This window comes from Phycodurus eques, chromosome 9 (genome assembly GCF_024500275.1).
Source record: "Phycodurus eques isolate BA_2022a chromosome 9, UOR_Pequ_1.1, whole genome shotgun sequence".
NCBI lineage: Eukaryota > Metazoa > Chordata > Actinopteri > Syngnathiformes > Syngnathidae > Phycodurus > Phycodurus eques.
The window spans coordinates 13,784,855-13,808,918 of record NC_084533.1 but is presented as its reverse complement, the minus strand read 5'-3'; the positions used below and the strand labels follow the sequence as shown (position 1 = coordinate 13,808,918).

The following is a 24,064-nucleotide window of genomic DNA, read 5'->3' as shown; positions in this document are numbered from 1 at the left end:
AAAACTGTTCCGGCATAAAACGGATACAGATCTGCCATTCTGCTTGACCTAACAGTCGAACAGGACAAGAAAAAAAAAAAAAAGAGGAAGAGGAGAGTAACAGTCTTGTTTGCGAGATGAAGGTTTCAGTGCAACACAAGATGGATGATTTCATGCACCGGCAGTGTATATTTAAATATTATTATAAGCCAATGCAACATTATGGACCGTTTATATAGGAATATAGAGAAAAACAACTTGTTACAGTTACAATGCTGTATGTTGCACATAAAAGTTAAATACAAATTCTACCTAAAGAAATGTTTAAAAACAAACAGTTCTTAAGGATTAAATGCAAATGTATTGTACTAGAAAGTTAAATAGAACTGAACGGCACTTGAGCAGTGATTCTTTCTTTCGCTTTCATTTTAGGGACAGCTGTTAACTTCTTTTCACATTGGCACGACAGTTAGAAATGTAAAAGAAAAGCATGGTGCTTTGCCTTCAGCACTCCTCCCTCTCCAAGTCCTTGAACTCTATGGGTCTATCAAAGAGTGAGTACTTTTATTTTAGGTTCTTCAGAGTGGTTATTTTACGCTTGTACGATCTTTGTGAAGGTCAAATATATACTTACAAATTTGGCTCTACAAAATAAAAAAATAATAATGATCATTAGAAATGATCAAATAATATCAAATAATATTATATTATTTCCTAAATGTTTTCTAAATAAAGTATTCTAAAATACAAATAAATATGAAGTGGACAAGTGTTAAAGGTCTGATTTTGTCTGACAAAGCAAACGTAAATAGACAGATATAACCCTAGTGAACTTAAAATGCTGTTTTTAGATGGTGATTTCATTCATCCACCCATCCATTTTCTTCCGCTTAGCCGAGGTCGGGTCGCGGGGGCAGTAACTTTAGCAGGGAAGCCAGCTCCAGCTCTTCCGAGGGGATCCTGACACGTTCCCAGGCAAGCAGAGAGACGTAGTCTCTCCAGCGTCACCTGGGTCGCCCCGGGGTCTCCTCCCGGTGGGACGTTCCCGGAACATCTCACCAGGAAGCCGTGCAGGAGGCATCCTAATCAGATGCCCGAGCCACCTCATCAGGCTCCTCTCAATGCGGAGGGGCAGCGGCTCTACTCTGAGATCCTCCCGGATGACTGAGCTTCTCACCCGATCTCTAAGGGAGAGCCCAGACACCCTGCGGAGGAAACTCATTTCTGGGATCTGGTTCTTTCAGTCATGACCCATAGCTCGTGACCATAGGTTAGGGTGGGAACGTAGATCGACCGGTAAATAGAGAGCTTCGCCTCTCAGATTAGGAGGTGCTGATTCTCATCCCAGACGCTTCACATTCAGCTGCGAACCGCTCGAGTGAGAGTTGGAGATCATGGCTTGATGAAGCCAACAGAACCACATCATCTGCAAAAATCAAAGATGCAATACTGAGGTCACCATATGTTAGCTTCCTCAACACAATATTAAGATTTTTTATTTTTACTTTTTTTTAAATTATGAGAACAGGTTAAGTTCACATTTTACTATAGTGATAAAGTCTAATATCATGTTTTGTGCTGGAAATGACATGAAAGCATGCATCAGGAAACTCAAAACAATGTGACCTAACACAGAGACAGGAAGCATATTGCAGGTCCAACCGTCACTAGTTTCCTGGTTCAGAAACTCAGGATGACATTTGGTTTGTAGATGACATTTGGTTATGGGCACCCACATGACAGGGCAAGATGACCATTTAAATCTCCAGCTATTTAAAAATGGTGCAATAAAAGGCCCTTTGTAACCATTTATGCAAGTGGATGTGAACACACATGTGCAGTAACACCTTTTTTTAAGATGTGTTGAGTTATGCAGGAATATGAGATTAGTTTTGTTTTCCTACTTCTTCTTGTGTACATTGACCAGAGAGCCCAGGACCTATCAGGCTTGCTCTGTTTGATGCCAGTGCAGAGCAATCAGAATAATTGTCCATGGCAGTGTTGATGAAGCATTTCAGAAGGAGAAAAACACAAACTTGGAAAACTGAATCAATATCATTAATCACAGGCAGGAATCTGCTATTAATGTCTGTTTTATATTAGATGCAGGCGTGAGCGGTGTGCACGGATGGGGATTATCCGGCCGCTGTTCTGACCTCAGCTGTCCTCACCATGACCAGACAACAGAGTTCACAGCGGAGTGCACTGCGGAGTTCACCCGTTATCACCCATCAAGGCACCAGCACATCTCTTTCTCGGTACGTGTAGATGGTTGGGAAAAGAAAAAAACTCATTCTGAGCTTTATTATATGAACCGTGGAGAGGTTTTTGCATCACCAGAAGACACTTTAGACAGCAGACAATTTGCCCGTAGGTATGATTGTGAGCGTGAATGATTGTTTGTTTATATGTGCCCTGCGATTGGCTGGTGACCGGTTCAGGGTGTACCCCGCCTCCCGCCCGAAGATAGCTGGGAAAGCTCCGGCAGCCTGCGACCCTAGTGAGGAGAAGCAGTGAAGAAAATGGAGATATATATATCTATATAGATATATCTATATAGATATAGATATATCTATATAGATATATTTGTCCTGTTCGGCTCTTAGGTCAAGCCGAATGGAGGATCTGTATCCCTTTTAGGCCGGAACAGTTTTACTGTGTCACAGTGGAGTTTTTAAGCTGCCGCTGTGGTTTCTTAGTATTATAATGGGTATTTATTGAGAATCTGAGTCGATCAGTCGAACAGAACAAAGTTTCAATAGGGGAGTGAGAAAAGAAGACAAAAGACAAAGCACTAAGCAGGTACCCGATGCCACCCCCCGGCATGAGAGGGGAGCCCCAACGCCAAGCAGTCATCCAGCCCGGGGGGCTCGGCCTCAGGAGCACCGCCATGAAGCTAGTGACAACCCATCTCCCCCCCCCCCCCCCAACCCCCACCCCCCCGTTACTATGCAGTCAGAAAAATAGGGGGAAATAGGAGCTTGCTCCATCCACTCTACGCATTAACCTGGTATTGCAAAAACAGAAATATAATGAACTGGTTCCAGGGGGCAATTCCAGTGGTTATGTGCCCTGCGATTGGTTTGCGACCAGTTCAGGGTGTACCCCGCCTCTTGCCCAAAGTCAGCTGGGATAGGCTCCAGCACGCCCGCAACCCTAGTAAGGATAAGCACTACTGAGAATGGATGGATGGTTCTAAGGGTCAAAATTTTGCTGTCATAAAACTTTAAACCTTACCTGCTACCTTACTTGAGTACCACTTTTAGTGATTACGTTTTAGAATCGTTGTCAATACCTTTTCCTCTCTTTGTCTTACTGTTCACACTGCTGTAAAACTGCACATACCTTTAAAAAAACAATGTTACTTTCTGGTATTTTATTGTTTCAATCCATCCATCCATCAATTTTTTTTACCGCTTATCCTCACGAGAGTCGAGTGTGTTTATGATTTTACTTCCTGTCTTTGTCTTTGCCATTTGCCCCCACACACATCAAATCAGTTTTTATGTAGCTCCACCATTTAATAAACCGTATTGTTGAATGTAACTTTTTCAGTTTTGATTATGGGTCTGAACTTCACCCTGCCTGATCTTATTTTTGCTAATCATTTAGCTGCATACGAGTGTGACCGTGCTTGTATTTAGGTATCCAAAGTTGGTAAACAAACTGTATCTACAATTAATTACCTCCTGTACCCAACAATTCACCGTGACACATAAATAGTACAGCAGCCATTTTAATGTTAGCAAATATACTTTTAAACTTTTTATTATTACATTGATAATTATTACATTACTAAAATATCTGCGTGAATGACAGCAATATTATTGTTGAATACTATAAATGCAAATGCACAATGGAATGTCATCAAACTATTCATCCATCCATTCCATTTCCTGCTTGGAGTCAGACAACCATTCACACTCACACCTATGGGCAGTTTGGCGTCTTGACTTTTGTTATTGTTTTAAGGAATTTGGCACAAGAAAGCACATACCTTGTGTATTAGACACAGTGGAAAGTTAGTCACTGTGTCTAGCCAGTTTGCAAATTTAAACCCAGAATTACAGAAGTTGCATTTACTGCTCTCACTCTGTTCACAGATAATTATACACTATTTTAATATCAGGTCAAGATGGACTCTGTTTTACTGTAATCTGCATGCAGAATAGAGACTGGATAGTCGTGAACCTCAAAGATGCTGTCATTGAGGTACCATCCCAAAAGACACCAATAAGGTTGTGACATAGCCATCCATTCTCCAAAGAGCCTGGAAGGCAAAGAAAATGCAGCGAGTACTGCCTCACACAGAAAGTTTATTACACTACTGTAATGTGCTGAGGGACAGCAGGGAGACGTGTGGGCCGTGATAGGTGTACGGGGGCGGTGGCTGCGGAGGCTAAACGTTTCGGCTGCCGTCCAAGCTCAGAGCTCGATCCCTGCTGCGCTGAGACAGTGCGTGCGAGCTGTGTGCCAGAGGGCGGGAATAGGGAATGGGGGTTCATACACAGGAGCCGTATGAATTGAAGTGTACCCGTCTTCGATTTCTGCAGTTTTCTCTTCCTTTCACTTCTCTTTACAGGCCCGACTTTGATTTAGCTCGGCTGGTTTTGCTGTATTTTTCTTGGCCTTCGAATATGGGGGGAAAAAATGTAACAAAGCCCTTGCTGCTGTAAGTGTATACAGTAGATTTGACTTCTTCATGTGACTTTAAACGATGGAAGAGCTCTTTGGAGGTGACACTGGCAGTTTAATTCCCCCATAATCCTTAACTCAACACAGAGCTCTCCTGTAAATGCACACATTTAATGCCCAAGGTCTCCATTGTACAGATGTAGTGACATCATCACTGTAAGACAACTCCATTATCAGCTACCTGATGACATGTGGACAGGTTGAATTTACTGTCATGGATAAGGAAACACAGCCATGCAAACAACGCTTATCTTTGCCTTGCATAGCCTCTGCATTCATGCGCAGGGTGATTGTTGCGCATGCACGTTCATGCAGTGTAGTTTTTACAGAAGAGCAGGTAGCTCATCACTTACAGATGGAGCTGAGAAGGACTGTAGCGCATGTAATGCTAAGCCAAATGCAGCAGCTGTTCATTAGGTTGATCTTACGTGACTATCCAAGAAAAATCTTTGTTTCTGATTCTGTTAATGATTCACATACATTAACACACACTTGCATCAGCCCTAATGAAGCAACTCCAATTCAGAATCCAACTCCAGATTTATTGTAGCCCTGTTAGGCAGAGGGTTCACTGGAGGTGTGTGTGTGTGTGTGTGTGTGTGTGTGCGTGCAGATTTTGAGCAATCACCGATTGGAGGAGCCTTTTACTGTCACACGGGGACTTGCAAGTTCTCTTTGAAGCCACGACAATCTTTTTCCGAGCAGCTGTCGGTCTGGCGAGTGGCTCCTGACAGCAGTGCGACTGTAACACTGGATCCAGCGCAGGGGAGAGCTAGTCAGCTGCCAGGCTTCACATGACACTGCCAGCGGAAAGATGGAACTTTGAAAAGACATCAGTGGAAAGACCTTCAATAGAACTCACTTTTCCCACTACTGATAAAAGCCGGTTTTGATGAAAAACATTCCACACGCATAAATTCACAAAAATGTATTTGTACACTATGACAAAAATTAAATGACTCTTAAATGATGTCATTTTTTTTCAAAACATATTAAAATCTGTTCTCAATTAAAAGGGGGCCTTTATTTTTTTTATCAATTTATTTTCAATCAGATTAAAAGATGACAAGGTACTGTTCATAGTAAAGGGAACACAGGCCAAACAAAAAAATCATACTACATCCCATTGAACTTTTTCAAGTGCACTAATCAATCACTGAAAATCATATTCCTTATTATCAATTAATATTTACACTGTACATACTCCGCACATTGGGCACACTCATATCTCATTCAATGTCCCCTGGAGGACTGGCACCGGGCCGGGTGCTGACACATCTGTGCTGGTTTCCGGTCTGGTCTGGTCTGGTGGGGGTCCGCCCCCCTTTGGGCCTCACCTTCCTCTCCCCTCTCTTGGCGCCCTCGCCCATCCTTGCTGACGATGAGCGTTTAACATGGGCTCACTTTGGCAGGCTATGACTGTTTTTGGTCGGCTGGTGGCTCCTGCGTTGTGCCCTGTTTGTGGGTGGGGCCCCCATGCTTTCTGGGAGTGGTAGAGGGGTGGGGGGGAGGGCGTTGGCGGCGGGGGTACTCGGTGGGTGGGGGTTGGTCTTGGGAGGTGTTGGTCTGGTGCCCGTGCCCCTCCCTTTGGGACTGGTTGGGGTGCTTCGACCTCCCTGGGTCCTGGGGGGGTCGGTGGCATCCCCATGGCTGGGTCCCCTGCTGGACAGGCTCGGTTTTGCTGTGGTTCTCACCTCTAGTCCCCTTGTCCATTCTATCCCTCTGTCTGTCCCCTAAAGCCCTTTTCTGTCCGGCTGCATTTTCAATAAACATCTGAATAATAAAAAAAGTTTTAAAAATAAGCAAAGGGAGTATTTCAAACTCCCCTGTTGCACAGGAAAACTGTTCCAGCACAAAGGCATACAGATCCACCATTCTGCAAGTCCATGCACCTGAACAGGATGGGTTTAAAATATATAAATATATATCCATCCATCCATCCATTTTCTGAGCCGCTTCTCCTCACTAGGGTCGCGGGGCATGCTGGAGCCTATCCCAGCTATCATCGGCCAGGAGGCGGGGTACACCCTCAACTGGTTGCCAGCCAATCGCAGGGCACATACAAACAAACAACCATTCACACTCACATTCACAACTACGGGCAATTTAGAGTTGTCAATTAACCTACCATGCATGTTTTTTGGGATGTGGGAGGAAACCGGAGGAGTGCCCGGAGAAAACCCATGCAGGAACGGGGAGAACATGCAAACTCCATACAGGCGGGGCCAGGCTGCGGTGGGCTGAAATGGGGTTGCTGTGGCCGCTGGGAACACAGTGTAAACATAACAGTCCAAGAGAATAGTATTTTCAGTTTGTGGCATTGAAGAGGTGGTGGACAAAGTGATATTTTTTTCTGGGCAAGTTTGTTTTGAAAACCCACAACATAATGTTTAGTAACTATATCAGATGGTGCTTTGGATGAAATTGAAACTTTTTGCAAGTGGACTCATCAACACTCGTATGCATCTTGTCCTCTGTCTTTTTATTCACCCTTGCTCTGACATCTCCATCCCACATCAGTCTGTCTCTGTTCTATTTATTCCACTCACACAGTCTGACTTTATGGCCCTGTGGATTAAATGTGAGCGATGGAAACATCACTTAAGTATCTGCTCAGGAATGTCATCTGCAAGGATAGCTCCAGAACCTTTCCATGGAGAATTTGGAAAATGGTTAATCAGAAGTTTGCATTTAAGAAGGGAAAGAAAAACAAAGACATAAAATACAGGCCTTTTCAACCCTTTTTTTCGCTGATGGGATTCATCTGCAACATCGTGTGGACAGGGCCTCTGTATTGGCAGTCGGGATTAGGTGTCCCTTTTCATTAAGAATGGGACCTGGGACCTCTGATAATGACCATATGGTCCCTGTATGACTAGTTTCAGTTTGGTTGGCATTGCTGGCAGTAAATCGAATTAGTTAACATTGAGTGTTGGACTGTCACCGTTGCTCTTTTTTGCAGATTCTGTTTGAAACCTTAGTGGACGGAATTTCTCAGTGCAGCTGGGTAATTCACAGGGTCCAGTTTATTGGGTCTCTGCATTTTGCAGATGGTTGTTCTGCTTGCAATATCAGGCAATGATCTTCAATGTGCAGCTGAGTGTGAAAATGGATGAGAATCAGCACCGCCAAATCCAAGACCATGATCCTTACCGAGAAATGGGTGAATCATCTGGTTTTGATGCCTCCCTGGTGAGGTGTTCTGGGCATATCCCAGCACGGGGGGAGAAGTTCCAACCTGAAGAAACTATGTCTGATAAGAACATGGATGGATAGATGGAGGGATGGGACTCCTCTCTTCACTTAGATAGTTCAAGTTCATCCATACATTTTCTATACTGCTTATCCTGTTCAGGGCCATGATGGGAGCTGGAGCCCATACCAACTGACTTAGACTGGACTGCATGAAAGTCAACTTTTTGAACCACTACAGTACCAATTGGTTTCAATTCAGTTCACCAAGGATTTTACCCAGCTTTACTACTTCCATAGTTATTTCTTGTCAGCACTCTAGTGGTTGCATTTATGTACTGACCTTTTTAAAAAATATTTAAAATGATTATCCTACCTAAATGAATTTTCTACTTGAGCTGGGGGTCAGAAGTTAAATCTGCACATTTTGTTTTGCCAGTGGTGAAGGGGAAGGAGCTAAATATGTATATTGTATTTTTTAAATTTCTTTGTTTTTTGTAAAGCCTGTTCAAAATATTTGAAAGTTCAGTCAAATAATATACAACTCATACTGCTCCAAGTGGAGATTTTGGGTTAGTATTGTATGTTCCCTGCCAATGCAAACTGCAATCCTACCAATAAACATCATTCTTAAACAATAGGGAGTGCATACAGACACATGGAGGCCATACACACTATTACACATCAGATTAGGAGTTGCCAGTGATCAAACCTTTCCTTTTCGCTTTTTTATTTTATTCTCAACAAAGTACACATGTAATTGAAGATTGTCAACTGGATTATGTCATCCACAGAGATCTAAGATTTCTGATTTTAGTTCTGTATTAAGCATCAGCATTGTGCAAATTAATACCTCAAATAAAAACTGGGCATTACAATATTTCAAAAGGTAAAATATTTGGTATAGCTCCTGCATTACTGGAACTCTTTAGATTGTGCAGATGTAGATTTCCAGATATTGTGGGCAATGACAGATCACTTAAATGAAAAGCTATCTATACATGTTTTCATGGGGGTAACAAAATCAGCCCAGAGTGAGCGCTTAACTTTGTGTAATGAAACGTCTTTAATAGACATTGTAATTGGTGTCCTCCACATGGCACAGCCATGTAAATTACTGTGATTGTTGAAGACACACAGGTCTCCACCCTTGAGCTGATTTATTTTCACACATGCTGGGTGAGGTGTCTGCAATTCCTCCTCCACCCTGTCATTGTTTGCTCTGCTGTTAAGTGTGAATATGTACAGAGACCAGACAGAAATATAAGGTCTTTTCTTGCTCCACTGAGTACTGTCTGTTGATGCCACACCAACCTAATAACTGTACAGATGTCCCCCATGTCCATCCGGACAAGCTCACTGTGTGTATGCCGGTTATGTGGCATACATTATTCATATAGTAAGTTCAACAAGACACCTGCAAATTTTCATCAGTGGTGTTAAGAGTGTATGGGGCATTGTGTTTCTCTGTGTTGTGTTTAGTTACATTGCAAATGACGTGTTCCTTGAAGTCACAGAAATGTTTTCTTGCAACGTTTTGACCCTCTAATTACTGCTGCGCTCATGTCTGATGTTTACACACTTACCTTTGGTCTGAATGAGGTAATGTGGGCAACTCAGAGCTCTTTGATGGCCTGGATGTGCACCAATGTCAATATGAATACAGACTTTCCAATATGTGCTTCATATTGACTTCAAACAAATGCAGACATGATGAATTCCTTGTCCAGACACTCAAGCACGCAGGGAATGGAATGGAAATCCTATCAAATCTAGTGCTGCATCTTGTGGCGCTGCAAAACACCAAAACAAAGCCACAGTCGTCAAACGCACTAAACATCTAGAGTGCACTCATATTTGTGTGTCCTTCGTTTTCGTGGAAACACTACACTTGTTTGGCCTTCCTTTTCATAGAAATGCTATATGCATCTGTCCTTTCTTTTAGTGGAACCGCAAAAGTCCAATGCCAGGGCAGTTGAACAATAAAAATGTCCGTAAGTTGTGAAGTACTGTAAGAAACAGTTTGATCAGCCATCGTGCATGACATCACAAAAAGGAATGACTAACCACGTGTATTTAACTTTTTCTTTGGCTTTTTGGCTTCTTTGTAATACCACCCACAGAGGTGTGTCGAAAACAAAAATGTGGTCACTTAAGAACCTTAAATACAGGGACAGCGATAGTGTCATGATGAAAGCAGTAGCCACTACAGTACTGCTAATGACTAGTCACTGATGACGCATTTGATATTTTTGCAGTACTACAACTGCCACTGTTCCTGTTGTAGCCCCTTTTAAGCAGATCGAAAATTTGAACAGACTAGTCCGATCACATCCATTTTATCAACGTGTAGGGGGGCCAAGCCCAGTGTTAGGGGGTTACTGCCCCACCCCCACTGCACAGGGAAAGGGAATGCTTTACAATAATCTATATTCACCGACAACGCACACCCCATGCACCAAATATATGCAGAACACACACGTTAGAACACAAGAGCTGGGCGCTCACTGTGGCATCATGTTCACATCACGTCAGTTTACGGTGAGTACAGCTTTTTTTGTTTTACTATTCACAGTGTTTAACTTCTTTTTACACATGCATGATAGTTTACTTAAACCGTTTCCAGCAGAAGTTGCAAGTGTTTGACCCTGAAACAGATATTTTCTATGGTGGAACAAAATCAGAGGTCGACCTAAATATTTTTTACCTCAAAGATTCCATTGTAAAGCATCTGCTTCACAATTCGGTTTGGGGTTTGAATCTTCGCTTTGGCCTTCCTGTGCGGTGTTTGCATGTTCACTCAGTGCTTGCATGTTTTTTTTGTTTTTTTGGGTGGGGGTGCTTCAGGCTAAATTCTGAAAACATGCATCTGAATTGTGTATAGCTGTGAATGTGAGTGTGAATGGTGGTTTGTGTGCCCTGCAACTGACTTACGACTAGTCCAGGTGGTACCCCGTCCCTCACCTAATGTCAGCTGGAATAGGCTCCAGCTTGATGGATGGTTCAACTACTGTATTTTAGGCTGTTCCAGAATGTCCCATTCACTAAAAGCAAAAATAAACTCTACAGATGACTGTTTAAGTATATCTGCTTTAGCAGAGGTAAATGTACACTGTTCATGAATCAGCCCTGGTGCTACTTGGCACCGTTAGCATTCCCCTTGTGGCTGCAGAGGTAGAACAAGTCTATGTTATGGGAGTCTCATCCACACACTAAGTGCCACGGCATGAGGCATGACCGCGAGCTGCAGCTCAAGACCAAACACTTGAGCTGCTGTCATTGTGTTTCTTGCTAGTAATGAACCCGCATCGTGGTATGAGGTAAACCACAGTATCCTTTTTACTCTATTTTTTTTTTTTTTTTTTTTTTTTAATCTTTCCACTCAGACATGCGTGAACTCTGCCCAAACAGGCTTTCCCTGAGACATGGACTCCCACCAAGGGGGCATGGAATGCACCTCCATCATGCTCCACTCACACACCTCTGAGTGAAGGAGTCACTTCAACCTGCTGGTATGAGGTTTTATTTTAACTCCTGGCCATATGTTTTGATCAAAAGGCCGTTACTGTTTTGCTTTCGTAGTGGAGGATTTTTGCTGCTGTGTCGACGGATGGATCCCTCCACTCTGTGGATGAACCAGAGAGGAGCTGTCACCACCCTGCAGCCGACATGGACGCTTGAAGTGAGAGCAGGGCAGACAGCCAGTATGGGGTGGAGTGATGTTGTTGCTTCAAGAGCCAGTGACAGACGATATGTTGAAAGTGGGCCAATGTCACAGTGCGCCTGGAGTTTGATGCTGGTGGGGAGGTCAGCATTGGGTGCAGCTCACCTCACACTCCTTCCTATCTCTAGCCCAGAAGTCTCTTTCATTACAAAGTTGATGGGCTAGATTCCGTAAAAAAGGAGAGGAGGTGGAACTAAGATGTGTCCAATAGATCTGAGGCCCCATTACATGATGCAAAGTTTCTCAGATTTTCTAGTTGGACAGAATGCTGCATACTAACTCGGATGACCACATCAAACTATTATCGATTCCACAAATCTTCAGAAACAGGTAGAGGGAAATGTTCACAACAGTCAAGAATTGGAGCGAAAATATTATTTTAACACCCACCAACTACTGAAAATATATTTTTCCATAACTTAAGGTAATACCTAATTTACCTACAAGTAAATATAATTCTACTGGATACCTTGATGTGCTCAAGTTTTGTTTTTTTAAACACTAATCATCATCCATCCATTTCCTTAGGGTCAGGGGTGAGCTTGAACCTCTCCATCTGGCTTTGGGCAAGATGCGGTGCACCCTGGACTAGTCGACAGTCAATCACAGGGCACATAAAGACAAACATCCATTCACACCTATAGACAAATTAGAATATTTGATGAAACTAACATGCATGTCTTTGGAATGTGGGAGGAAGCTGGCATACACAAGCACAGGAAGAACGTGCAAACTCCACACAGGAAGGCCAGAGCTGAGATTCAAACCCTGGACCTCAGAACTGTGAGGCAGACGTGCTAACCACTAGCTCACCATGCTGCCAACCCTAATCTCCACTAAGTTCCATTGTTGTTTTATCTACTATATTAAAATTTATGTTCAAACAAGCTATTCAAATAAAATCAAACATGGCTGTAAATTAATAAGTCTCTTAGCGCTCTCTAGTGTTGACTCACAAAACGCACTTTTTTTTGCAGTTGTTTTGGTATTTATTTTCAACTATCGCGCCAATGTCTTTAAACGCATACGTAAGACTCGTTCGCTGCATTTGTAGAATAAAACTAGTACTACTGCTATTAATAATAATAATAATAATTGGTCGAGTAATACATTCGCATTGGGTGATTACCGCTGTGTGAGGTGGTTGTAGTTGGGTTTAGGTGGCTCCAGTCCATAATTTACAGTACTTACCATTTCACTCAAATCCACATTCGGAGTTCAGGTTGGACGAGATAGATTTGTTGATTTGTAAAATACTATTTATTTATTTAATTTAGTGATAATCTGTTGAAGAAATGTTAAGCAATTTTAAATGTTAAGCAATTTTACGCAATAGTAATAATACGCAATAGTAATAATAATAATACGCTTCTGAAAACTATATAATACATATATATATATATATTTATTATAAATATATATATTTATATATCTATATAATATATATAATATATATATATATATATATATATATATATATCCCTAATAGCAATTCCATTAATATTTTATTTAGTATTCATTCTTATTATTCACATTTCAGAAGGCAGTAGGCGATAACATTATTATTTATTTTTTTCCCCTAGTGGTATGGAACGTTTGAGTTTTTTCCAGTGCAGTACTCTCGAACGTGGTGTGGCGAATCGAGCTCTGATGACGCTGATGCAGAAATCCGAGGCAGGAAGGCTAATCGAGCACAGACTATGAGAGCAGCGTTTGATGGAGTATGGCGCTCTCGAGAGGTTTGCGATGCTGTCAAAGGGTTTTCTCGTGGATTCCCGTGCTTATTATTGCCTCCGTGGTGCTGTGGTCGTACTACGCTTACGTATTTCAACTATGCCTATGTGAGTATCGGAAACGAGTTTTTAAAAACCTTTCGTTCCCTCCTCTAAAACCGTACACATGTACCGCAGTTTGCCGCACAGCTGTTGACAGATTTAAATGACAGCACAGGAACTAGCAAACTGTGCGGAAGTGTTTTTTGGTTTGAACTTTATGTGTAGGTAACGTTTTAGATTTTTAATAATCACAAAAAGCGTAACGGTAATTTTGCTTCCACCGAGAGGTCGGTCTATTCATAAACGAGTGTCTGTTGTTATTTCAGTCTGCTATTACAGCTTGTGTTGTTAGCCGGTAAATGTCTCTTGGGTGTAAAAATAAACATTGTTGTCTGAACTGGGGGCATGTTTAAATATCCTAAATGTAATTAATTATTGTTTCTACAGTCACCCTGTCAAACACGTTGGAAAAGGGTGAGTTGCCTGTTTATGATCAGGGTTGTACAACGGAAAACAATGTATATGAATGTGAGCATGGTATTGCTTGTCTCTGCAGTGGCCTATTTACTGGTATTCCATGTGTGCTTTGGGATGTTTTCCTGGACCTACTGGAAGTCCATCTTTACTCCTGCTGCATCACCATGCAAGAAGGTACCCTCAAAAATCACAAGTCGTTATGGAAAAGGCCTCCAGATGGAATTAAAGATTCTAATGGGATGTGTTTGTTGTTGTAGTTTCAGCTGTCATACTCAGACAAGCAAAGGTACGAGATGGAGGAGAGGCCAAATGCACAGAAACAAATTCTTGTTGAGATTGCCAAGAAACTGCCCATACACACTCGTGCTCAGTCTGGAGGTAAACTTTCTCTTATACTTTAATGAGATGCTATACTACAAAGGCAAGTGGTTTAGCGGCAGTTAATCTTTTCGCATTCAAGGTGTGTTTAAAACGAGTAGTATAGTATTAGCATTCCAACGCGAAGCAGATGAGCTGCTGACTCTTTTTCATTAGCACTAATGGCTGAGCAGGAAGTTAAGCGACTCGGAAGCTCAGCTCAAATGTCCTTCACTTAAGTGGCATTCCTCTTGGGTCTAGCCATCAGGTTCTGCGACCGCTGCCAGGTGCTGAAGCCTGACCGCTGTCACCACTGCTCGGTCTGCGAAACGTAAGTCAAGCTTTCCTCCCAATATGTGCATTTAGAGATTGACCAAGGCAAAGGCGGTGTGCACTGTGTGGCTATCGTTCTATGAGGATCTGTCGGTACGGCATGCATCAGAACAACAACAAAATATAACATTGAGGAATGTTCGTTGCGAGTATTTTCGTTTTGTATTTGTCTGTTACACTTTTAACTGTTTGTGCCATTCAATGAAGGGCTGAAAGTGCATCTGATAGTTTTTTCACTTCACTCGAGTGGCTGCATGTTAGAAGCTTGCTTGTAAATCAAATTTTGGCTCACAACACAAGCAAAAAATAGGCCAAGAGACTGCTTGTAACTTGAAAAAGCCACAAGTTGGGCAATCATAATCAGTGCATTACTAACGTTACAGTGGAACCTTAAAATTCAAATGCCCCAAAAATCATACCGTTCAAAAACGAACATATTGTAATCTTTGCAATTTAACATCAGTCTGTTTACGACAGTGATTCCCAACCAGTGTGCAGTGAGAGTTCATCAGGAGCGCTGCTGAAAACTATCCAATATCACTTAATTTGTTAGAAGTATAATAAACTCAAACGGAAGTCTACGAGGGCCTTCGACACCGCCTGGTACTTGGGCCCTTAATATTTGAGAAAAATATCCGGTTTCCTCTCACATCCCAAAAACATGCATGGTAGGTTGATTGAAGACTAAATTGCCCGTAGGTGTGAATGTGTGCGCGAATGGTTGTTTGTTTATATGTGCCCTGCGATTGGCTGGCGACCAGTCAGGGCGTACCCCACCTCTTGCCCGATGATTGCTGGGATAGGCTCCAGCACACCCGCGACCCTAGTGCGGATAAGCGGAACATGACTAAATGAATGCTTCAAAAGTCAACTAACACCTGCAAGTCTAACATTCTTATCTGTGATGACACGAGTCATTTTGGCGTATATCAGGAGAATGACTTGAGAGAGGTTACTATAGTTAGCTGCCTAGCCGGTCATTGGCTAGCCTTCCACTGGCTAGCCTGTCATGAGCTAGCTGCTTCATTTTACACTTAGGTGAATGTTAATCTTATGATGTCTCATAAAAAAAAAAAAAGTTGAAAAGCGTTTTATTGTTACAGTGACTACTTTGTTTTTTTACACAAAAATTGACTAAGGTTCCACTGCATATAACCAAAAGAGGCGCCTTAAGAATCATAAATGATATGTAATATTTTAATTTTTAGGTGTGTTTTGAAAATGGACCACCACTGTCCCTGGTAAGTTTTAATAAATATTCAGTGCATCAGTCAGTTTCTTCTTGACTGCCTCATCTGATTTTCTTTTAGGGTGAACAACTGTGTTGGATTTTCCAACTACAAGTTTTTCCTGCTTTTCCTGTTCTATTCAATGCTGTACTGCATATACATAGCAGCCACAGTCTTTCAGTATTTCATTAAATTCTGGGTGGTAAGTGTCATCACAAGTTGTAACAAGCAGTACATTTTAGACCACCATTTATTCTGCTTGAATATGCTTTCCCAGGGGGACTTGCCAAATGGGCCAGCGAAGTTCCACGTCCTTTTCCTCATGTTTGTGGCACTCATGTTTTTTGTTAGTCTCATGTTCCTCTTCGGTTACCACTGTTGGTTGGTTGTGAAAAACAGATCAACTTTAGGTAAGTTACAAAGTGAATTTAAACAATGATAAGAGTGTGTGTCGCATATTTTGACTCCATTAATTTCACCTTTTTCAGAGGCCTTTTCAGCTCCATTCTTTGTCAACGGACCAGATAGACAGGGTTTCAATATTGGCATACGCAAAAATCTGCAGCAAGTATTTGGAAAAGACAGGAGACTGTGGTTCATCCCCGTTTTCACAAGGTGAGTTTGACATCAGAATCAGAATCCTCTTTATTTGCCAAGTACGTCAAAAACACACAAGGAATCTGTCTCTGGTAGTTGGAGGCGGTGTAGTACGACAATAGACGGCCATTTTGACAAAAAAATACTTTTGAGACTTAAAAACACTATGGAGAGTCACTTAGCCTCTAGCAATTTAATGACAAGAGGGAAGAAGCTGTTGGACTGTCTGCTTGTTTTAGTTTGCATTGATCGATAGCGCCTACCTGAAGGAAGGAGCTGGAAGAGGTGGTGACCAGGATGTGGAGGGGCAAAGAGGATTTTGCATGCTCTTGTCTTAGTTCTGGCAGAGTGCAAGTCCTCAAGGGTGGATAGGGGGCTACCAACGATTTTTCTGGCAGTCCTGATTGTCCGTTGCGGTTTGTCGTAGCACCAAAACAGACTGATGGATGAACACAGGACTGATTCGATGACTGTTGTGTAGAACTGCCTCAACAGCTCCTTTGGAAGGCCGTGCTTCCTCAGAGGCCGCACGAAGTACATTCTCTGCTGGGCCTTTTCCTCACTATGGTCGCGGGCTGCTGGAGCCTATCCTAGCTATCTTCGGGCAGGAGCCGGGGTACACCCTGAACCGGTCGCCAGCCAATCGCAGGGCACATAGAAACAAAAAAACATTCACACCTACGGGCAATTTAAGGTCTTCAATCAACCTACTGCGCATGTTTTTGGGATGTGGGAGGAAACCGGAGTGCCTAGATAAAACCCACCCAGGCACGGGGAGAACATGCAAACTCCACACAGACGGGCCGGGATTTGAACCCCGGTCCCCAGAACTGTGAGGCAGATGCGGCCGCAGATCATCTAGATTACCATAATATAGAAGACCATTGTCTTTTTGCACCATGTTCTTTACAGCCAAGGGAATGGACACTACTTCCCCTTGAATCGGAGTGAGTGTCAGAACCCCTTACTGGCAAACGAGGAGATGTGGGAGGAATCAGATGATGCCTCTGAAGAAGGAAGCTGGGGTGAGTCACTTGAATATCTGAGGCTATCTTAGATTCTAGGAGTATACGTCACATGTACACACAACAATTACAGTTTGGAGACGTAGTTTCGTTTCCGAAAGAAACAGCAGGAACAAAATAAAATAAAAATAAAGCCTCAGCCACAATTAATAAACAAAACTTGGAACAGTAAACAATGCTATATTTTCTTCAGAAAACAAATTCTGTAATTAGTCATGAATTATTCTTTTATCCATTTTGCCTCGCTTATCCATTTCTCATTTTATATTATCCCAAAAATATCACATTTCTTCTTCATATTGTGAGATATTAATCACATATTGCCCTCTCCTAGTGGTCACAGTTAGTGAGTAAGAGGTGTTATAATTTACATAATTAATCCCACCACACTTCAGTTGTACACCCGGGTTCACGACCCTTGTCCTGCATGCTTCTTCTCCGGTCCTTGTCCTGTTCTATCTTGTCCTGTCCTTCCCTCACAGGGTGTAGCACTACAGCCCCATGCAACACTCATTTTTTGTTTCATTGTTGTAGATAATGTAATGATTTACTTCTCTCATCCTCTTTACAATTAGTTCTTTGTTTCTCTCTCCCTTCTAGAAACTTTGTTCTGTTCGTCTGATCAAGCCTGATTCTCAATAAACCTCAATTATAATACTAAGAAACCACAGTGGAAGCTTAAAAACTCCACTGTGACACAGTATAACTGTTCCGGCATAAAAGGGATACAGATTTTTTATTCTGCTTGACCTAACAGCCGAACAGGACAAAAAAAGAGTAAGAGGTGTTAATTCCGATTTTAGTGACTTAAAAAAGTTTTAAATGTGGCTTCTTTAAACCTGAAGATACCATGTTGATTAGTAGGAATGCACGATAACTGTTTTTCCAGGGATACAGATAACTTGCTGCTTCTCCAAACCGATACCAATAACAATATCACTTTTTTTATGATTTATATCAGGAGTCTTTAATGACTTCCATGGCAAGGACCCCCAAACTGAAAGAAAGCTGGAGCAGGGACCCCTTATGTATATTGTACATAATTGTTTTATATTAAACTGGTCCTATAGTAGAATGCCTTTTTGTCGTCACAATACACAAGTACAGTGAAATTGAGATGAGATGCCACGTGTAAATGTATAGTGCGATCAAAACTAAGATAGTCAAATAATACACAGGTTCAAATAGTCATGCGTTTTATTTTAAATAATAAAAGAACGGGCGATCATTCATGTTAATGTGTATTTGAAGACATTTAAATTTGTGACTGGGCAAAAAGTGCCAGGAAAGAGTGTTGGTGCCAAACAAAGCCACCCGACATGAGTCATTAGTGGATGCGCACTCGTGTTGGTCCTACCAAACGAAGGTGTGCCATTCATCGTCTTTTATCTTAAACAATATAAGAACTGGCGACCATTCATTTTAAATGTGTATTTAAAGACATTGAAATTTGTGGCTGGGCAAAGAGTGCCGAAAGCAGGGAGGAATGTTTGTGCTGAGCTTAGCCGCCCAACGCGTGTCATTCGTGGATGCGCGCCGGCCTCGCCGAACGAGGAGGGCTGTTGTGTGTTTTGAAATTTCCATTTGTAGATCTAATTTATTGTCCAGTCAGCGAACCCTGGAGAGGAAGAGGGATAGAAGCAGCGCTCTGTATGGGTTACTCTTTAGCTTAGTTGTTAGCCCACCCCAACAACCACGTTTCCGTGTCGGGTTAAGGTGCCTCCGCTTGCTCCTCTGTCGGCTTACACTGTTACGCGAGTCCACTGCTTCGTAGGCCACTGGGTCTTGCCGAGTGCTGCGCTCCGACAACACTAACACTCGCGAGTGTTGTAGTTACGAACTCAAAGTCACTGGATAATCACAATTTCAGCAAGTGTTGGGGACCATATGCTAATTTTACTTTGGATATGGACTATTTTTGGTGTTGTCAGCAAAAGATTTTGGTCAAAATGCAACAGCAGTCGCGGGGCACTGAATGAGACAGCTCTCGATATCGGTCCAGTTTTTCCAATATCGGACCCATCGGTGTGATGTCACCCCCAATAGTTATCGTGCATCCCTAATTTTATTGGACAATATCTGGCTTGCTTGTTTCTTTTTTAGTACTGTACCATTGAAGGTTTTAAAGTTTATCTAAATGTAAAAGCAAATTATTTGCAATAAAATAAAACAGTATTATTTATAAAAGAATCTTACAGCTCTGGAAAAAAAATTGAGACCACTGCGAAATTATCTGTAATATGAACATTTTCTTTTTATTCAATAAAAAACTGAAAACATACCGGTAACTCCAATTCCAAGAAATTCCAAATAACCCATCATCATGTAATTTAGGGCATTTTATTTTATTTGTAATCATACAAACATTTTAATATGACGGATGAATTGCACAAATAGCTGTTTAATATTGGGTAATAATTTGAAGTCATTAGCCATTGTTGGGCTTTTGTGTTGATGGGGATTTCTCATCAAACCAACCAAACCCATCTCCATCCCCCATTATAGGTTAAGAAGTTGAGAAAAAGAATTCGGGGGACAAGTGCAAAGGATTGGTCAACTTAAATCCCAATTGAAGGTGGTCTCGAATGCATCATGTGACCACAAATCTTTGCTAATGGACCCATGTAATCAGCAGATTCTCTTGTCTAAGCAACCAACAATAGATACGTAATGTGCGTTCACAACACATTGTTTTGTGTCCATGACCTCTGAACTGACCACTGCCATCTGTGTTGAGCATCATAGAATGCAGTAAAAGTTAGCGGTTTATCCAGCAACAGCAATTCTAAGTTAAGTAGTGATCAATAAACATTAACTGAGAAGTCGTAACCAGATACCAGATATCTGAAAAAAAAAAAAAATTCTAACTTGAGTTCAGGCCATTTAAATGAAAAGTATTGCTTGTGTCTCAGAGATGATTTGCTGCTGATTTAACCCATAACAACCCCTTTTAAGATTATTTGCTAGTAAAACTATACCAGGACTTATCTGCTTTCTAATATCACATTGTATTTTTGTTGACATGACACTTTAAAAGTGCTTATGACCTTTGTTTAACCCCGTGTCAACACATCTCACCACAAAGAGCAGGTTGAGACAGACAAAATGAATGTAGACAGCTGTTGTTTCCAAACATTACCTCATCGTACACTCAGTGGCGATGTTATCTGTCCTGCAGAACATTATAATCATTTGCTGGTGTCATCAAGGTGTCCAAACCATTCTGCCTTCCCATCCAACATTTAAATGAATACAGACAATAGTTTATTAAAAAAATAAATAAATAAATTAAAAAAAAAAAAAAAAGACTGCAGAGGCCACGGTCATGTGACATTTATTCCAAAGCCTCAGTGGCATTGCAATCTAATGGCTTCCAAATAGGACCTGACCAGAATTATCTGCCGCCTCCTTGTGGACATTTGCAACGTCCTTTAACCAATACTGCCCTGTAGTGGCCAGAGGCTACATCACTTGAACATTTTCTAAACTGCTGTAAAGGAAATTGTGATTCATACATTCTCCCCTCTCACCCCTCCAATTTCAGTTGAGGATCAAGACCCTTCTGTTTCTGTAGAGATGGAGGACTAGACAATTGAAACTGGTGCAGAGGTTGAAGAGGAGGAGGGAATATGCACTGTAAATGTGGACCTCCTTCAACTACTCTGACATGGACTAAACATGGATTGCACCAGCATTTGGATAATATTTTCTTCCCAAAAGACATTGTGAAGAAACGGACTGACATTCGGGTGCGTCCCATTGTTACACAGCATTGAACTGCAATTCCATGTGATCATTTGAACTTGTGTGCTTTAGCAAAAGCATTGCTCCAGTGTATCACAATTTGCACGTTCCAAAATTACCTCATGTTCACTTATGCATCTGGAGGCGGACTGATTTACCTGGAAGTTCAGTCTTGTAACATATGTAGCTTATCTTATTTCCACTCACTTAACCTGCGCCTTACACAACTGTATTTATGTTGTACTGTGTTGTGGGAATCCATTTTCCTAATGAATGTATCCAGCAGGCTGCTTCTCAATAGACTATGTAACATTTTAGGTACAAATCTCCATTATAGTTTTTCCACTCCATCATGTGTGTTTGATAAGGCTCGTAAATGTAACAAACGGGAATAACAATTATCCCTAAAAGTGTAATAATGACAAATAATCAATTAAGTGTCAGATCTTAGAGTATGAGTAATTTTGCTACACAAACAATCATATCCTGAAATAGTGGCGGAAACAGCGTTATTGTCAACAACATGGATATGTATGTGGGATAATATAAGTAACAAATGAACACATCTGAGCAGCAACCTAGTGGTTGGCACATCTGCCTCACAGTATTGAGGTTCAGCTTTGACCTTCCTGTGTAGAGTTTGCATGTTTTCTTCCCCTCCAGGTACTCCGGCAACGCTCCACATTCCAAGAGCATGCATGTTAGGTTCCTTGAAGACTAAATTGTCCATATCCATATGTGTAAATGTGAATGGTTGTTGAGTAGTCCAGAGTGTACACCGCCTCTCGCACAAAGTCAGCTGATTAGCCATGCAGCGAGTGCAAACTGAATGTGTGAATGTGTGTTTTACTTAAGTTAGAAACAATTAGTTATACCTTTAGCTAAGGTATTTTTTTATTATAAATGTAGGCATAACAAATAAAAGTACAACTAAAAAGTGCTCATGTGAGGCATTTACACGTTCCTCTCCCATTGTAACAGTAACAATTCTCCTTCGACCAGATCAGACATCAGCGGGTCTTGTGCCACCCTCCCACAAGCATTTGTACAAATAAAGGTCTCTAAAAAGAGATACCTTGTATACTCTTTACAGTTGAGGAAATGTTGGATATTGTATATATATTGTCATGTTTGCTGGTTTGGAAAGAAAACAAACAAACATTACAATAGGCACTACAAAGCTCAGAACTGAACTCATGTCAGCATTGAAGAGATTTTGTGATCCATAGGATGTAAAATGGTTAATTGGCACAAATGTTTTACAGAGTACTGAGGTTCTTTTTAAGTAGGTGACGTTTCATCCAAATGTGGATGGAGAACATATCTCCTAATATGTGATGTTCGAATTGTTTTGTATCCATGTTTTGAGTATTTTTACATATTTTATGGCAATGTGTTGAGACAAAACATTATTTCAGATGACAGTCTATTGACAATGAAGACAAAGCCTGAATATAACCAGGATGTTTTTACTTCACTGACACTTGATTTCATTACTGAATATTTCTACTTTGTTGGACCAATCAAATACCACTCATGTCCGGCAAACAGTCCCTTGTTATTTATAATTTTTCATCTCTTTTGTCTACGTTTAATGTATGTGAACATAGAAACCTTTAGAAAATGTGGATGTTGTTTCATGTTGCTTATTTATTGCTAAAATCGTCTTTAGTGAGACATAGCTGCTGCGGGCAGTGTCTGTATATGTGACATACAGTGGGTACGGAAAGTATTCAGATCCCCTTAAATTTTTCACTCTGTTATATTGCAGCCATTTGCTAAAATCATTTAAGTTCATTTTTCCCCTCAATGTACACACAGCACCCCATATTGACAGAAAAAAAAACGCAATTGTTGAAATTTTTGCAGATTAAAAAAATAAACCGAAATATCACACAGCCTTTAAGTATTCAGACCCTTTGCTCAGTATTTAGTAGAAGCACCCTTTTGAGCTAATACAGCCATGAGTCTTTTTGGGAATGATGCAACAAGTTTTTCCCACCTGGATTTGGGGATCCTCTTCCATTCCTCCTTGCAGATCCTCTCCAGTTCTGTCAGGTTGGATGGTGAATGTTGGTGGGCAGCCATTTTCAGGTCTCTCCAGAGATGCTCAATTGGTTTTAAGTCAGGGCTCTGGCTGGGCTATTCAAGAACAGTCACGGAGTTGTTCTGAAGTCACTCCGTTATTTTAGCTGTGTGCTTCGGGTCATTGTCTCGTTGGAAGGTGAACCTTCGGCCCAGTCGGAGGTCCTGAGCACTCTGGAGAAGGTTTTTGTCCAGGATAGCTCTGTGCTTGGCCGCATTCATCTTTCCTTTGATTGCAACCAGTCATCCTGTCCCTGCAGCTGAAAAACACCCCCACAGCATGATGCTGCTACCACCATGCTTCACTGTTGGGACTGTATTGGACAGGTGATGAGCAGTACCTGGTTGTCTCCACACATACCGCTTAGAATTAAGGCCCAAAAGTTCTATCTTGGTCTCATCAAACCAGAGAATATTTTTTCTCACCATCTTGGAGTCCTTCCGGTGTTTTTTTTTTTTTTTTTTTTTTTTAAAACGCAAACTCCATGCGGGCTTTGCTCTGACATGCACTGTGAGCTGTAAGGTCTTATATAGACAGGTGGCTTTCCTAATCAAGTCCAATCAGTATAATCAAACAATGCTGGACTCAAATAAAGGTGTAGAACCATTTCAAGGATGATCAGAAGAAATGGACAGCACCCGAGTTAAATATATGAGTGTCACAGCAAAGGGTCTGAATACTTATGGCTGTGAGATATTTCAGTTTTTCTTTAATATATCTGCAATAATTTCAACAATTCTGTTTTTTTTTTCTGTCAATATGGGGTCCTGTGTGTACATTAATGAGGAAAAAATTGAACTTAAATGAGTTTAGCAAATGGCTGCAATATAACAAAGAGTGAAAAATGTAAG

The 24,064-nt window shown here is 41.4% G+C and overlaps 1 protein-coding gene across 2 annotated transcripts; it reads left to right on the top strand.

The window, feature by feature from the left end:
- Window positions 1-13,301: 13,301 nt before the first annotated feature.
- On the top strand, window positions 13,302-24,043 carry zdhhc15b (zinc finger DHHC-type palmitoyltransferase 15b). Of its 2 annotated transcripts, XM_061686769.1 has the most exons (11): window positions 13,302-13,431; window positions 13,813-13,839; window positions 13,922-14,016; window positions 14,100-14,220; window positions 14,461-14,530; window positions 15,741-15,773; window positions 15,843-15,963; window positions 16,039-16,171; window positions 16,250-16,376; window positions 17,271-17,383; window positions 20,928-24,043. In XM_061686769.1, exons 1-11 carry the CDS (start codon window positions 13,314-13,316, stop codon window positions 20,969-20,971), a joined length of 1,002 nt encoding a protein of 333 aa, XP_061542753.1. In that variant the 5' UTR covers window positions 13,302-13,313; the 3' UTR covers window positions 20,972-24,043. The 2 variants fall into 2 exon arrangements, with proteins under 2 accessions (XP_061542753.1, XP_061542752.1); XM_061686768.1 differs by having other exon boundaries at window positions 15,843-16,171.
- Window positions 24,044-24,064: the final 21 nt, after the last annotated feature.